This window comes from Nannospalax galili, unplaced genomic scaffold (assembly GCF_000622305.1).
Source record: "Nannospalax galili isolate Female #2095 unplaced genomic scaffold, S.galili_v1.0 scaffold285, whole genome shotgun sequence".
In the NCBI taxonomy this organism is placed as follows: Eukaryota; Metazoa; Chordata; class Mammalia; order Rodentia; family Spalacidae; genus Nannospalax; species Nannospalax galili.
The window spans coordinates 1,365,086-1,383,089 of record NW_008355157.1 but is presented as its reverse complement, the minus strand read 5'-3'; the positions used below and the strand labels follow the sequence as shown (position 1 = coordinate 1,383,089).

The window sequence follows — 18,004 nt, the reverse complement described above, 5'->3', positions numbered from 1 at the left end:
CTCAATAAAGTTTTTTTAAAAGTTAAAAAAAAATACCCTCCTTGAACCCATCTTTCTGCATAAAAACTGTTTCTCTGGACCCAAGATCTGAATGCCTCAGTTGATATTATGCATGAAACAAGAGCAAAGCAGTACACCAATCTCCTCTGACCTAGACAAAATTCTATCATTGTCAAGTGCCATGGTACTGATTTCTAGGTCAAAACTAGACTTGTGAAACCAAAAATTCTTTTTAAAGAAAATTATGTTTATTTCTTGTTGGGAAATGTAGTTATTCTATTTTTAAAGCTTAGCATATTACTAGCACAAATAAGTCTGCTTTATGAGCACAGTCTAAGGAAGAAGAGGAGAAGAGACATCTATCTGGTAGGCAACTGCAGTCTCTGCTATAGCTGGCTGTCCCTCCTTCTCCATGCAGCAAATTATCACATGGGCAATCCATAGCTCGGAATTTGGGACTATTTGTGATCCAGGCCAGGCCATTTTTATAAAATCTCGACAATTCAAAGATTTTAAAGTACATCTTTCGAAGTAAAAAGAAAAATGATTACTTTCTATCCCAGAATGAGCATAAAAGTATTCTTAAGAAGGGCTAGAAGAAAGCAAACACACTGTGCACACCCCTGTAAACCTTGATGCCTACCTAAATATAAGGGTGTAGATTTTCAATCAATGCACCTTTGATCCCCAGGGGGCATCTGGCAATGTCTAGAGACATTTTGTTTTTTACAACCTGGGTCAGTGTACTACTAGCCAAGAATTATGCTAAACATCCTACAATGCATAATACAGTGCCTCATAACAGAAAGTTACCTGCCCCAAATGCCAGTGGTGCTTAAATTTAGAAACCCTGGACTAGTTGGACAGATTTCAGGCAGGTCTAAAATTTAGGCCTAGAGGGAAGGTGGTACACCTTGGGAAAATGACTCCTTTTATTTAAAAAAAAAATGAATTTTGCATTACATTTATTTACTTGTCTGTATATGCACATACATACCACATGTACATGTAGGTCAGAGGACTACTTGCTGGAGTTGGTTCTGTCTCTCTCTAACATGTGGATCCCTGTGACTGAACTCCCAAATCAGGTCATCAGGTTTGGTAGCAAGCACCCATTGAGCCATCTTCACCAGCCTCAAAGTGACTTTTGGTCACTTATTCTAATAGTATGTAGAGAGCTTTGTTGTTTTTTGTTTTGTTTTTTATTTTCTTGGTTTTTTTTTTTTGGCGGGACTACATATATTTACTGATCAGGTAGCTAGGTTCTCAAAAATAGTTGATGGTCAGGTCAAGTAGATATACTCCTGCCATGAGAAAGGAAAGGGTGCTTCTTTATTTTTATTTTATGTGTATGAGTGTATTATCTGCATATGTGTAAGTGTAACTGTGTTGTCCATGGAAAAGGGTGTTGGACCCCCTGGAACTGGAGTTCAGGATGGTTGTTAGCTACCATGTGGGTGCAGGGAATCAAACCCAGGTCCTCTGCAGGAGGACATTAAGAGTACTCTTAACTGCTGAGCCAACTCTCCAGCCCTGAAAAGGTGCTTCTTAAAGACAGGATCCTCACTCCATTTAGGTAGAAACATTACCACTAGATACCTTCATGGATAGTTGAAGGACAAGGAAGTTTTCTGTTGTGATTAGGATCCTGCTGTATGACCCTGTTCTGATAGCCAATTGTATTCTTATTCCATACTGAAGAAACCCAGAGCCTTTGCCTGCATAAGTATCTTTTTGAAAATTGTATCTATAACCTATTGTGATAATGTATACTGCCATATAATAAAAATAAAAAATGGTCCATTTTTTTATTCTTTTTTAAATGTACTCCCCACAAAAATGATGTGGATTTTCTCTTTCACATTTAAACACGTTTATCTTACACCTATTCATAATTTTTTGGCAATTACTCTCTAGTTATAATTTGATTCTGAATGAGGACAAAAACTGTATCTTTAATCTTCTTTGAAGTAGTATAACTTAGCACTGTCGTTCAATAGCTGGTTAAATGAGCTAACCAATAATATGTGCATAAATAAGAAAAGAGAATAAATTCACAGTAAATATTGTTACACTGATATTCCATAGGGCACATAAGACTGATTGGATACCTCATAAATTCATCAAACCTATAACCTATACTTGTATGCAACAACTAAGCAAAATAAGTGATTGCGATACTGTACTGTATATTCTAAAAACTGTACTGTCTAAATTTAATGTATACCTTCTGGCTTTGTGGAAATGTAATAGGACATGAAGAAGAATCACATTAACTGCCTTCTTTTCTATAAAGCAACCAAGTGAGGCAAAATGTTGGGCATTTAAGTCTCACAGAATCAGTGCACTGATGTGTTGAAATGAATGGATTTGGAGTGCGTATTGGCTGTATACAAAATCAGGAAAATATAAAGTAAACTTAATTAACTTGCAGCTTCTGTTAAATACATGAGCAATCAAGTACTTTAAATGAATCCACTAACTGGCTTTCCTTTGTTCATTGGAAAGGTATTCAACCATTGCTTGCAAACAACTAAATATCAATGTGCTCAAATATCTATTTTATGGAATCTCTTCATTCTTTCACAAAAGATATCATTACTAAGTAAAAGGAAATTTATCATGCTAATATTAAAAACATAGACACACAAATAAAAATTTTCCTGACCTTAATATGACCAAATAGTACTAGCCATCAAAACATGCCCAGCTACCACTTACCTGGGATGAAAAAGTACACACTAGGAAGTCTGCCTGGGAGAGAAAATGTATATCCAGGATCACACCCCGAAGTGAATTTTCTGTGTATCGATTGTGTAGTCCAGCTGACCAAGAAATAGAGTTATCACTAATAAATTCATAATTGGGGTACCTGAAAAAAGAAATAAATTTGCATATGATCACTGAACTTGCAGTGTTCAATTAGGAAGGAGACCACTCCTTTAGTTAAGTTCCCTCTTTCTGACAATTAGAACCTAATGAAATTTAATAGAGTTGATGAAGAACCTTTGAATTGATCAGAAGAGAAGAAACCATTCTAGAACGTGTTATATGTTAAATATTATTGGAATCAGGCATGGTGGTGTATTACTATAATTCTAGTATTCAGCAGGCTAAGGCAGAAGGACTATGAATTCAAGCTAGCCTGGACTACAATGGCAAGACCGTGTCTCAAAAAATATTATCGGTAAATCATATGAAAAACATACAAATATCATTATGTTCTTTATTAATTCATGAAAGAGCAGAAAACTGATGGTTTCTTACTCTCTTTGTAATGAGCACCCCGAGTTTATTCAAGCTTTTTTTCATATTTGAATTGGGCTTTTAAGATATATATTGAGATACAATTTCATTTAAAATTTTAATTTATGACAGATCTGATGAGTAAACTGTATAAATGCCTTCTTCATTGATATAACAAGTTAATAATGTAAGAAATACTTATAAAATTTGTGACAACCAACAGTCTTCAACTCCCATCCTTTTTGAAGAACCATCTATCTGCTCTTAGCCATAACAGAAATAGAACAGCAATTCTAATGAATTTATGAAAGCAATCTCCTTGTAGATGTCTACCAAGTCATTGGTAGTCTATGTATGCTATGTTTAAAAATATTAAAACAGGTTGTCTTTAAAAAGTCTACATGTGTTCAAGTGATTTAATTCTGAATTAGAAATCACTGTCTTGGTACTTGAAGTAGCTCTTCAGACTGAGGTTGCAAACTTTGGGCAGTTAAATGAAAAGGGAATAATAACTGTACCCACTTTAAATAATTTCATGAGAATTAACAAATAGTGCTTACAAGAATACCCAACACATAGCAAATGTTTGGCAAATATTAATGATGAGAAGCATCTACCTAATTTTATTCCTTACCTCTCCAGGTCTCTGCTTAGAATTCCTCAAATTCCTTAATGAGGAATTCCTGACATTACCACCTGCCTAATGTTTCTCCTGGGTTCTTCCTGTATCTTTGTTTACTTCTAGTAGTCATTCCCTACCTCCATCACCCTTAACTGCAAAGTAAGTTCTACTAAAGGGAGGCACTTCACCTGCTGTATGCACGCTATCATTCTCAGTACCTAGAAGAGAATCAGGAATGTAACAGATGATGAACAAATATTTCCTGAAGTAATCATCTTATTAGAAACTCTGAAACATTAGGAATCAGTTTACAATTTGTCTCTAAACAGTAACCCCCAAAGGTTAGGCTCATGCCACATTTTTCTTCACACCATAAGACCTAGCAGTCCACACAATACAGTGTGAATAAATATATGAACAAGTTGAGTGCTACTTTATTTGGGACTATATCCTAATCACCTAACAGCTGCATATTGGTTATCACTTCATGGCCACCAAGAAGTTTTCCCTCATTGCCTCAGAAAGGTAAAGTCACTGAGCACTGTCTCACACTGGTATTCACTGTTCATACCTATATGGCTTTATTTTTTTTTAACATTTGCCTTCCTCAGCTCACAGCCAAGGAAAAAGAAAACCAGAAATATTTTTAGTATGATCCCCATGAAGCTATGGGGCAGACATAACAACGATAATTTTGATAATGCAGAACAGCAGAGAAGGGGAACTAACAAAAGCAGTTGGGATTTTACCCTTGAATATATACTAATCTTGTTGGTGTGGTCTGGACACTTGATGAAACTCACAAAGGAGTCAGTCCTTCACCAAGAAGCAGTATCATCACTCATGGGCTTTCCTAACTAAAAGGCCCTTCTACAGAACCAAATCAAAAAGAAAGAGATGATTCTCATCCTTTCTCTATATGTAAAAGACAGTTTCATGAAGGAAACTATGAGGAAAACAAAGATAAAGTAGACAATGGGAGAAGACTGGAACTTTCTGCACAGATAAACTTCTTGTGTTTTGTCTTTAAGTATGCCAGCGGAGGAATTCTTTTATCTTGAAGTATGCAATTGATAATGATATCTTTCACTTTTAGGATCTTCTAAAAACTTATTTTTATACCACCCACAAAAGACTAGCTAGCTGACAGTTATAAACTAATACTGAACTCCCATCTCTAAAATTCCTCTGCAGATGGAAGGAGATACTCTTCTTTGTGATTTCGTTGTGTCTGGTATATCACTCCTTCAAGACACTTCTTTATGCTGCAATTATTGTTAAGTGTGTATTGTACACCAGTTGTATATTCTGAGATAAGGAACTGCGTATTGTCTTTCATTTGTCTCTGTATTCCAGATGCCTTGCACTATTTCTTGTATCTTATAGGAGTTAAAAAATATCATTCATTGCTGATTCTTCATTTTACAGAAGAACTGCACTTTACAAAAAAATTTTTAAAAGTTTTTTCTTTCTTCTATTAATTTCAATGTAATTAATGTTAGGAAACGTTCATTTAGAATGTTTGATAAAAAAACTAAATATGTAAATATTTTATCTGGGAGTTTATTTTTCTTTTTAAAGATGGTCTCACTGTTTTCTTTTAAAGATGGTCACACCCTGGTCTTGAACTTACTATGTAGCTTACGATGGCTAAAATCTCATAATCCTCCTGCCTCAGCCTCTCAAATATTCCAACTTACAGATATGCACTGAAGCTATCTGGGGGATTCTTAAAGACTTCTTTATCTTCCTACTTCACCCCTACGCCTCATCTCTCCTACTTTAGAAAACAAGACTTGACAGGCAAGTTCATCTCTTTGATTGCCAGTGATCCTGTGATCTTAAATTCAAGAGAGATACTGACTAGAACTTTGGCAGTGGCTGCTACAGGCACTGGGATGCTAGTCCTAAGATCTGGTAGATGAACTCAGTCTTAACCTAGAGAAATCTGAGGCGCTATACCAAGCAACAAAGGGTTAACTGTACATCTTCACACAGAAACCATATGTATAAAGCTAATCTTGACACTTTTTTTTCAGATAAGCTACCTAGAAAATGGCTGCTCTTCCTACTGAGTGAAGGCTATGGATCATTTAAATTTAATTTTCCATCTACCCCTTCAGAGAGCAGAAGAGTCTCACAATGCTACCTTGGACATGATATATCTGCTTCAGGATAAATGAATGCTTTTGGTCTCCTAAAAAAATGGCAGAAGTTTTATGATTTGCTTAGGCATCAAAACCAATCACGAGAGGTCTAAAGCAGAGTTAATTCAAAGTGAAATATGTTTAAGTAAAAGAATAGACAGGAAAGACATTTAAACTCCTCAGAATATCTTAGAAATGACTTGGGAGATTAAAATGAAAGGATTTTTTCAAAGAAGAAAAAATATGCATAGAATGTTGGCAATAAATTTATAATAGAATATGGAGAAAAGTGCTGCTTAGACCACCACAGGGAGGAGAGTTATAGCTGCCAATTGCAAAGAGGAAATCCAGATTTTACTGATCACATAGTCAGAGAAGACACTGCCAACTGTACTACAACTATAAGGGTGGCTCAGCATAAAACTGTCATGCTGCAGGATTGGATCAATGCTGTAAAATGTTTATATCCTTCTATCCAAACAGTTCAAAGTCTAGAAACCTAACCTGAGGAAATAATGTAGGTATTTTAGACATAAGTACGTTATGCCATTATTTTTAAGAGTAAACCACTGGAAATAATTGAATTAGCCAATAGTACAAAAATGGTTAGTCAAGTTAGCAATGGAATTTCTACACAATGGGCATATAGTCACTAAAAATGTTTATACTTGACCTAACTGGATACTAAAAGACTGAGAGTAAAAGTATGGAAAATGATATTCCAATTGAATGGGAAAACCAAAATAAAGTAACAGCATCTACATTTATATTAGAAAAACTTTTAATATCAAAAGCTGTAAGAAAAGTAGGTCAACATAAAATGATATTAATTCTCAAGAGGTTAGAACAATTATAAAGCTAGGCATGGTAGCATATACCTATAATCTCAGCACTTGGGAGGCTGAGGCAGGAAGACTGTGAGATGAAGGCCTGTCTGGGCTACATGGCAAAACACTGTTGCCATGGTTGGCTTTGGTTATCAACTTGACACACACCTGGGATGGGGTAACCTCAACTGGGAAACTGTCTATATGGGATTGGTCTGTGGGCTTGGCTGTGAGGTATTTTCTTGATTGTTGAATGATGTAGAAGGCTCTAGCCCACTGTGGGTGGCGCCACCCCTGGGCAGGTGGTCTTGTGTTGAGTAAGAAAGCAGGCTGAGCACAGGCCAGAGGAGCAAGTCAACAAGTAGTATTCCTCCATGTTTTAGTTCTTGCCTCCAGGTTCCTGTCCTGAGTTCCTGCCTGACTTCCCTCAAAGACGGACTGTTACTTGGAAGCGTAAGATGTAATAAAACCCTTTTCTCCCCGAAGTTATTTTTAGTTAGTGTTTTATCATAGCAATAGAGAAACCAAACTAGAACTGTCTCAACAAAATGAAACACAATAAAAAATGAAATAAAGATAAAACAAAAAATAAAATCAGCAAAAAATATAAATATATACTTATCAACATTAGATCACCAAAATATACAAAGCAAACATTAATAGATCAGAAGGGAGAGATAACCACAATAGAATAATACCAAGAAACTTCAATACCTTATACTCAACACTGGAATATTCTGGACAGAAAATGAAACAAAAGCCAAAAAAAAAAAAAAAAAACCATTGGAGGGGGGTGGTTAAGATGGCTCAGCAGTTAAAAGCTTTTGTTGCTTTTGCATAGGACCTGTGTTCAGTTCCCAGCACCTAGGTCAGGTGGCTCACAACAACCTATAACTCCAACTCCAGTGATCTGGGGATCTGATACCCTCTTCTGACCTCCACCTCTCTCTCTCTCTCTCTCTCTCTCTCTCTCACACACACACACACACACATCAATCAATCAATCAATCAATCAATCAATCAATAATCGATCAATCATTAAAACCAACAAACCAACCATTGAACTTGAACTATGTTTAGGACCACACTGACCTAAAATCTTCACAGTATCATCTATGTATAAGCAACAGAATATACATTACTGTCAAGTGCACACAGAACATTCTCCCAGACAGATCATATGTTAGGCCATAAAACAAGTAAAAAAATTTAAGAAGTTTGACATCAGATTATTTTTTCTGACATTTAATTAGAAAAGAATAACAGAAAGAATCTTGTAATACTCACAAATGTGTATAAATTAAACAAAATGATCTTGTAACAATGGGTCAAAGAAGAAATTAAAATATCTTGAGTCAAATATGGGAATACAATATACCCAAACTACTGGATGGAGCCAAATCAGTCTTCAGAGGGAAGTTTATAGCAATAAACACATCAAGATGAAAGTTCTCAAACAAGCTAATGTTATAGTTAAAGAAATTAGAAAAAGAACTAAGTGAACTCAGCAGAAGGAAACAAAGACTAAATCAGAAAAAAATAGAGGATTTTAGAAAAATAATTGAAAAGATCACAGATGCTAAAAGCTGATTCTTTGAAAAGATAAAAACAATAACCTATTTAGACTTACAAAGAAACAAATGGAAATTCAAACAAAATCAAGAAAGGAGGAAACATCTGGTCTGACAAGATGACTCAGGGGGCTAAGGCATTTGCCACACGAGCCTGATGATCTGAGTTAGATCCTGGGGACCCATGCGAAGGTAGAAGTTGTCTTCTGGTCTCCACACAGGAGCTGTGACATATGTGTGCCACACCATTGTATATACACAGACACAACAATAACAAAAATTAATGTTAAAAAACTGATACCACAGACATATAAAAATCATGACTACTATGAACAAGTATAAAACAACAAATTGAATAATCTAAAAGAAATGCATGATTTTCTTCTACATGCAACTCACCAAAATTAAATTAGGAAAGAATAGAACAATCTGAGCAGAACAGTAACAGTAAGGACAATGGATCACTAATAAAAAGCCTTTTATCAAAGAAAGCCCAGGACTTCATAGCTCTACTGCCAAATTTTACCAAACATTTACAGAAATAATAGAAACCTTTCCAAATATTTTATTTGTTTTGAGACAGCCTCTTCAGTGTTGCACAGGTGTGTGTCACTATGCCTGGCAATACTTTTAAACATTTCATGAGGCTAGCAGTACCCTGATTCTAAAGTCAGGTAAGGACATTACAAGAAAAGAAAATTACAGAGCAATATTCTTGGAATAGAGATAAAAAAAAATCTCTACAAAATCCTAACAAACCAAATTCAATAGCATGTTAGAAAAATATGACCAAATGAGACTCATCCTAAGGATGCAAGCATGGCTCATCATACAAAAGGCAGTAAACATCATATGCCACAATAAAGAATGAAGAACAATAAAAACCTATGTGACTTTCTCAATTGACATAGACAAAGAATTTGACAAAATTCAACATCTGTTCATGATAAAGATATCAAAAAAATAGGCATAAGAAGGGATATATATCAACATATGACAAGCCCACAGATCACATCACACTGAATAGTGAAAGGCTCAAAATGTTTTTCTCTAAGAATTAAAAAATTTAAAAAATAGGCTTATGGCAAGAAGATTGCAAATTTGAAGCCAGCCTTGACTACCAAGGGCAGATCCTGTGTCAAAGAAGAACAAAGGTCACCACAACCATTGAATATATATAGTAGAAGTAGCTACCATAGTTAGGTAAGAAAAATAAATAAATAAAAGGCATTCAAACAGGAAAGGAAAAAGTGAAATATCTGTTTGCTGAAGACATGGTCTTATAAATAAAAAATCTTAAAGACCACCAAAAAAAAATCTGTCAGAACTGATTGACAAATTCAGTAAAGTTGCAGGTTATAAATCAACATACAAAAACCAGTAGTATTTCTATATGCTAGCAAACTACCCAAAAATGAAATCAAGAAGCCAATCCTACATATAACCACATGAAATAGAATACTGAAGAGTGAATTTAGTCAAGGAGGAAGAAGATCTGTATGCTGAAAATGATAAAGTATTGATTAACAAAACTGAAGACATAAAAAAGCAGAAATCTCATTAATGTTTTTTTACCCAAAGTGATCTGCAGATTCAATTCAATTCCTGTCAAAATTCTAATACTGTTTTTCACAGAACTAGAAAAAAAAAAAAAACAAAAAAACAACCTACAATTTACACAGAATCACCAAAGATCCCAAATCACGAAAGCAATCTGAACCCCGCACCGCCCCCAAACCTCGTAGCCTCCTAGTCCCTCAATTCAAAATAGATTACATAGCTCTTCATATTGAGGTGGGACTCCGTAAAATTTTCTCTATCCAAGTTGGCATGTCAACTGGTTTTGTCATTATGCAGATCTTGTTAGGCTACCACACTGTGGTGATTTCATGAGTGTAGCTTCCCTATCATGTCTAGAACGCATTAACTAGCAGCAGGTGTCTTGTTCCTGGATGCTGATGGTGAATCAGTTTTCTCCAGGGACTCACTTGCTCCCTGTGAGGTTATCTAATCCCAAGTGGGCAGCCTTAAACACATGTGCAAGCAAATGCCACTAAATGGACTCCATGCATTATATATGTATATGGATAAATGTATATATGCATATGTAACAATAATAATCAAAGAAGAGGACAAGAAAATGGGGGGGGGCATGGGAGGAATTGGAAGGACTGGGATGGGAGAAATAATGCAAATACAATACCCATGTACAAAATTATCAATATAAATATACATATAGCTATTGTAATCAGAACAATATGGCTCTAGCATAAAAACAGACACACTAAGCAGTGAAACAGAAAATTCCAAAATAAATCAAAGTATCTATGGTTTCTTGATTTTTTTCCAAGAACGCAGAAAGGCCAGTTTGTCTAATAAATACTGTTTCTGTAAAACTGTATATCCACATGCATAAAAATTAAATCAGACCCTTATCTCATGCCATGTTAAAAACCCTCAATATGGTTTCCATGAGCTGCGCTTTTTTTTTTTATTGGACTTGCTCACAGAGCATAGGGTGGAGTTTATTTACAGAACATAGATAAAAGACAAATATAGATTAAATATATAAATATTTAACTATTAACTATATTTAACAAATATAAAACTACTAAAACAAAACACAGGGAAGAAGTCCATGAAAGTGGTCTAGGCAATGATGTCACAGCTGGGACTCTGAAACCACAGAAAACAAAAGTAAAAACAGACAATAGGATTTTGTCAAACTAAAATGCTTCTGCATAGCAAAGCAATCACTATGGTAAAGGGACAATTCAAAGACTGGAGAAAATGTCTGCAAGTCATTTATCTGATAAGGAAATAATTTCTAATATATATATGGAAATCAAACACTCAAGAGCAAGAAAACAAATAATTTGATTAAAAAACAGGCAAAGAACCTGAGCAGATATCAAATCAGAGATATTAATGGCCAGTAAGTATATGGCAAGAATGCTCAGCCTCTCCAATCATCAGGAAAATGCAAATTAAAACCATAATGGGATATCATCTCACACCCTTTGGAATGACTATTAACAAAAAAGACAAAGGATAATAGTCAAGCTGTGGTAAAAAGGAATCTTGTGCACTGTCGGGAGGGATATAAATAACTAAAGACACTTTAAAGTATGGAGGTTCTTCAAAAAGCTAAGAATAGAATTACCTTATGATCCAGCAATCTCATTTGGGAGTATATATACAAAAGAACCAAATCAGTAAGTAAGTATATGTCTATGTTCATTTCAGTATTATTTATAGAAGCCAAGATATGGAAGCAACTTAAATGTTCATCAGTGGACGAATAAAGAATATGTGATATACATATTATAAAGATTATATAGTATGTATATTCTGTCATTTTTGACAACATAAATAAAATTCAAGAGCATTACACTAAGTGAAATATGCCAGGCATAGAAAGACAAATACTGTAGGATTTCAACTCTAAGTCAAATCTAAAAAATCGATTTCACAGAAACAGAGAAAAAGGTGGTCGCTGGAAGTTAGAGGGTACAGGGAGAGTGAGAATACAAGAGGGAAGCTTTCCAAACTGCTGGACCAAGAACGAGTAATCACCACATCATGGTGACCACAGTTAATAGTAATATATTTTTAAATTGCTATAACAGGTTTTTATTGATTTTAATTAATCAGTTACTTAAAAGACTGTCTTGGAACACACTGTGTAGACCAAACTGGCCTTAAACTCACAGAGATCTACTTGCCTCTGCTTCCCAAGTGTTGGGATTACCTTTGAACAAGTTTTTAACATTTTCATAACACAAAAAAAGATGTTGGTAAGGTGATGGATATTAACTAGTTTGGCTGTCTATACTGTATATACATTTCAAAACATCACATTGTATTCCACAAATATACAGAATTGTCTATTATAAATAATAAATAAATAGACCTTTTAAGTATATTAAATATATCAAATGTATATTATATTATATTACATTATAAAGTGAAAGAAAAAGAGTTCAATTATATAGAATCCTAATTGGCTATTTTAAAAGAGGTCATTAGGGCTAGGATGTAGCTCAGCTGGCACAGTGCTTGCCTAGCATGTATGAAGCCTTGGGTTTCATTCCTCAGCTTCACAAAAACTGGCATGGTAGCGCATGTCTATAATCTCAGAACTCAGGAGGCAGAGGCATAAGGATTGGAAGTTCAAGGTCATCCTTAGCTACATAGTGAGTTTGAACCAGTCTGAGCCACATGAGACTCTCTGAAAACAAAACAAAACAAAAAAATTATGACTGTGCAAATGACTGGAGGGAAAATGACATTGTTTAATCAATGGTTGCCACTAGGTAATGAGATTATGAATAATATCTTACTTTGCTTGCATATTTACAAATCTTCATGTTTTCTAACGAACATGAATTATCTTGCCAATGAAGGGAAAAAGAAGCTTGTGATTCATCCAAGAACAAGTGAAAGAATAGACAAATTAACATCCTTTCTTTAACCAAGTTACAAATTCAGTCTAGTGGTTTTCTTTTTTTCTTTTGGCCTTTTTCAAACAGGGTCTCTCTACAGCCCCAGCTAGCCTGGAACTTGCTATGTAGACCAGGCTGGCCTTGAACTCAAGGAGATCTGCCCGCCTCTTCCTCCTGAGTGCTGGGATTAAAAGTGTGTACCACCATGCCTGGCCAGTCTAGCATTTTAAAATGAAGAAACATGCCAAACTAGTTCTTCTTGTTTCACTGATCTATCTGAATATTAAATTGAAAGCTGATTTCTTTTAACTGTGCTTTTGTGCTAAAATGGCCACTTAATTTATAGCTCTTATAGTGAGTTAGTCTTATACTTAGCTGATGAATTTCTTGGCCATGTGTATGTGTGTGTACTCAATGACTTTTAGAAATAGGTGATTATTGGCCTTATTTAATAAATGCATTTTTCCCTACTCTCGGCAGAAAAAAAGGGATCAAGTAGTACATTGAATAGTCAAAAAATAGTTTAAATGATTAACTGCTAACAAAATGTTTTGCACATTGATGGAATTTACATAAGCCATTCAGTATTTACTGGATATTGTGTCCTCTCTCTGTGTGTGTGTGTGTGTGTGTGTGTGTGTGTGTGTGTGTGCGTGCGTGCGTGCGCGCGCGCGCGCTGAAGGAGACAGAAGTAAGCAAGTGTTCAATCATACAACAGAGGAATATGCAGAAGAGGGACAGAACCCACTCAAAGGTTAGGAATGATTTATGGAGGAGATGGTATCTGAGCAGAGCTAAGACTGGTATTTTTCTCTCTTGTCCCCTGCTTTCACATATTCTCAAGTATCCTTTTTTACTGATAGTAAAGAAAGGGCCAACTCTGGGTTCATTCAGATCTTCTCAGAAAAAAATTTCCAGTTAGGATCAAGGCTTGTCTATGTGTTTCACTGATACTCTATCCTACAGTAGCATTACTCCCAGCATACTCTGTCTATTCTCTTAGAATGGGGATTCCTCTACAACAGAGTATCATGGCCATCTAGATGGTGGCTACCTACAAGCTAAGAAGAGCAGTTTCAGAATGAAATCTACCTCACTAGCACATTGCCCTTGAACTTCCAGCCTTCAGAACTGTGAAAAATAAATTTCTGTTATTTAAACTATCCAGTCTATGAAATTTTGTTTATGGAAACTCTAGCAAATTAGAAGATTTTGGAACCAAGAAAAATGATAATAGTGTTTTGTTTAACAATGACTGTTGGTGAGCATTCACAAATCAGTAGTCTAGATCATTTTAGATTTATTAGAGAGCATAAGATATGGTTAATAAGGTAAGCACTGATTAGATTGGTATTTCCACAAGTATACAGTCATTTGAATCTTTGAATCCCATTAATCCCATTAACAACAAGAATCATAAGACCCCAGAATTAAGGATTCTTTTCAACAAAAAGGGACTATCCCACTGTAGAACCACTCATTGGTCTAACTTACTTTGTTTTTGCCTCCTTTAACAAAGAAGGGTCATCAGTGGCCAGATACACTCTTTTTTTATCCACTTGCATTCTGCGTGCGAGAAGCTGAAAATGTTCTTCAACATGCACCATGTACTCCTCAATAGGATGGAAGGCTGCTTCTGTGCCCACTTTGTCTGTGCGTCTAACGTGGACTCTGGGGGAGAAGTTGAGATCACACTGGTTACATCACTGGTACTCAATTTGTGCCCTAGTTGTGGTAGCACTGTCAGCATTCTAAACCAATTTTATTTTCACCATAAGAAAATATGAAACAATGACTTTAAAACACTTCATATATATTGTAGTATATTTGCATGTTGAACAGTTCAGGGGGAATAAGAAAACAAATAAAGCTTCTGAGGAATATTTTCTCACAGAAAAAGTATTTGGCATAGCAGGAATATACAAGAACTAGGCAGCAAAATGCTCACCAACTTTCCAGGAAAAAAATGGATTTAAGTTTTAAGGGTTTTGAGACCAAAATGACAGCAGGATTCACAGTTGTTATTACAGAACATTAACGGTACTGTTTGTAGTATTCTGATGCCAGTCTTTTTTCCCCTTCATTTTACACTGTAGTTACTACAGTTGCCATTTTGCAGAATTTAAAGTCCAGGGAAAACACAGACCTGCATGAACTTTTCCTACACCCCAGGTAAGGCATGCAAACTTTTTAAAGATTTTGGCTATTTTATGTTCAGAAAGCCATTACAGCTCTTTGGCTGTATTTCTCTTCTCTCTCTCACTCTATCAAATGCAAAGAGAAACAGATCTCATCTGTTTTAGTTAAGAAAAGCCATAAAGTTATAAAATTGGGGACAGAGATTTATATTGCCCTACAATATAAATTCTCGTCTCATCTTGGTGCTTCCAAAGTAATTTTAATGGAATGATAATAGTCAAAGTTCGTTTTCACAATTAAGACTCCCTTAATCTGCCTCCCATGACCCAATTACTCAATCATTATTCATATACAGAAAAAGGAAAACGGTAGATTTGTTTCCCTCTAGGTCCCAGCATATGGGCATGCCTTACACCAAGCCAAAGATTTTGGCACTTGAATCTGGAGTGAGGATTTGAGTACACTGGAGTTACTGTGCCATTTTCATGACTATTTCTACCTTTGCATTCCAGAACACATTCAAGATGTGGAATTGAACACAGGACTATCTATTTTGTCATTTTTTCTGTCCTACATTCCTCTTAATCAGTATTTCTGGAAATTGGAATTGTTCAGTGTGCACTATACAGATGAACTGGGGTAGGAAGAATTTATACATTGAATTTCAACAGTTTCAGGAGATGAACACTGTTTAATATTCTGATTTCACTACATACTTTCTTTAGTCTTAACATTTAGAAGGGGGTCAGTAACTTCTCTACATATAAAGATTAAAACATAAAGGAAGACATGGAGTGGAGATATGAAAATGAAACAAAGGAGCTCTGTAAAAATGGGAGGAAGAGACAGAGGAAGAAGAGCATTTGATCAGCAGAAGGGTATTACTGAGCATTTTTCTCTGCCGTCCTACATGAATCAAGGAAGAATAGCCCCCCATACCCTAAAGTAATTTCTGGAACCTTTGTTCTTTGGAGGAACTATGACTATTAAATTATATATTATAACATTTACAAGACAAAGTAAACATATGCAACTCTACTACTACATAATACTGTTTGAGGGGGAAAAATCAGATTCTTACCCAATAACTGGATGTTTAAAGCCAAGCTTCTTGGTGGCTTCTTCTATTTCCTTTTCCAGCCAAGGTTGTGGACGGATCAAGTATTTGACAAACTGAGACACCCACCACACCGCAGGATCACCATGGACTCTTAGGAGCCGATCTGCAAGGTCTTCTGGTACAGCCAGGGGTAAGTAAGGAGGACGAGGATGGAGGCTGTCTACAATAGGGAGCTCGACCACTTGAACATTTTTGTCCTTCACTTCACCTGACAGAATATCAAAACATACCATTACTACATGGAAATCCTCATACATCTACCATGCAACAAGAACTCATTTGGAGTACGTTCATCTTCACAGCAACTCTAAGAAAGTGTTACGGTTTTTACTTCATAAAGGATGCTAAATAGCTTGTCTAAGGTACCAAAGACAAAGCTGAGCATGCCTCTGAAGTCCATGACCTTCCTGAAAATTCCCACCATGCTGTCACAATATCACTTTATACTTCAAGTAAGGATGGCATCCAGCATTTAAAGCATTTAACTGGAGAACAGCCAAATGATGGTAGACACATTGAGCTATCAAGTTCATTTTTCATACTGTTTTGGAATTAAACAAAAAAAGTATCTTCAAAACTTCCAGCCTGCCATTATGGCAAATGGCCCTTGCATTACTTTCCTAACAGACTCTAGAAATAACCAAAGATCACAATTTTAACTCAAGCACCTGTATCTTTTGAAGAAAAACAATAGACAATGGAAAAGTTTTTTCTTGGCTAAATTAGACTCACTATTTTCAATTCGATAATAAAGGAAACTTGTTCTTTACCTAGATATATAGATGATAATTACTTCTAGAATTCATCTTTACTCCAACATTGCTATTGTTGTCCTACTAAATTTATAATGCAATGATAAAAAACAAACCACAAGGCCAGGCATAGTGGCCCACACCTTTAATCCTTAATCCCAGCACTTGGGAGGCAGAGGCAAGAAAATCTCTGTGAGCTCCAGACTAGCCTGGTCTACATAGAAAGACCCTGTCTCAAAAACAAAACGAAACAACAAAAAATGGCACTAACATGAACCGTACTGAATTATAATTTTAATAATACAAAATATTAGCTAAAATATACAAATAATTACAGTTAAGATGTCATTGTGCATGACAAGTTAGAATCATAATCACTAGATTATTAAGAAAACAGCAAAGAATAAACCTAAAATATGTTGAAAGTTTATTCACCAGTATGAAACACAGTCTATTTATATAAATGTGTTTGTGTGTATGTGTATGTGTGTGTGTGTGTGTGTGTCTATGTAAAATATTTTTAAATAAATTGAATGATCTGGAATACAACCAATAAAATTAACTGCATAGGCTTTTTTTTTTTTTTTTTTTTTTTTAAGACAGGCTCCCTTTTTGCCCCCAGCTGCCCCCGGAAACTCACTATGTACCCCGGGCGGCCTCAAACCCAAAAAGTCCCCCCTGCCTCTGCCTCCCAAGTGCTGGGATTAAAGGCGTGCATCACCACACCCGGCTGCATAGGCATTTTAAGGTCAGCTTATATATCTAGGATTTAAAATCTTGGTTAACAGTCTATTTCTCTGATATGCAAAAATCACTTCAAGATTTTGAGGACGAAGTCCCTGAAACATGAATGAATGGTAAAATAGAGGTGCTTTCCCTGATGTGAAGATGGTGAGAAAGGTCGGACACAAAGGAAAGAGAAAATAAGATTGAAAAAGGAAGATAAGGTAGTTATTTTTAATAAGAAAGAAGGAAAGAAAGAGAGAAAGAAAGCCCCAGTGTGGGGCATGATGGTGCATCTGATAATCTTAACACTCAGGATGTTGAGACAGAAGGATCCTGAGTTCTAGGCAGGGTCATTGGGCCTGAGAGAAGCAGGAAGGGAGGGAGAGAGGGAAAAAACAGCATATATATA

General features: G+C 35.6%; 1 protein-coding gene across 2 annotated transcripts in view; it reads right to left on the bottom strand.

The window, feature by feature from the left end:
* The window catches only part of Fut8 (fucosyltransferase 8), a 295,663-nt gene that overhangs the window by 8,403 nt on the left and 269,256 nt on the right, over nt 1-18,004 (bottom strand). For both annotated transcript variants that reach the window (XM_017802945.2, XM_029555569.1), the window contains 3 exons: nt 16,079-16,325; nt 14,353-14,529; nt 2,722-2,872 (listed from right to left, as the gene is read on the bottom strand). In XM_017802945.2, the coding sequence (XP_017658434.1) occupies nt 2,722-2,872; nt 14,353-14,529; nt 16,079-16,325 (575 nt within the window). The remainder of the gene's footprint in view (nt 1-2,721; nt 2,873-14,352; nt 14,530-16,078; nt 16,326-18,004) is intronic.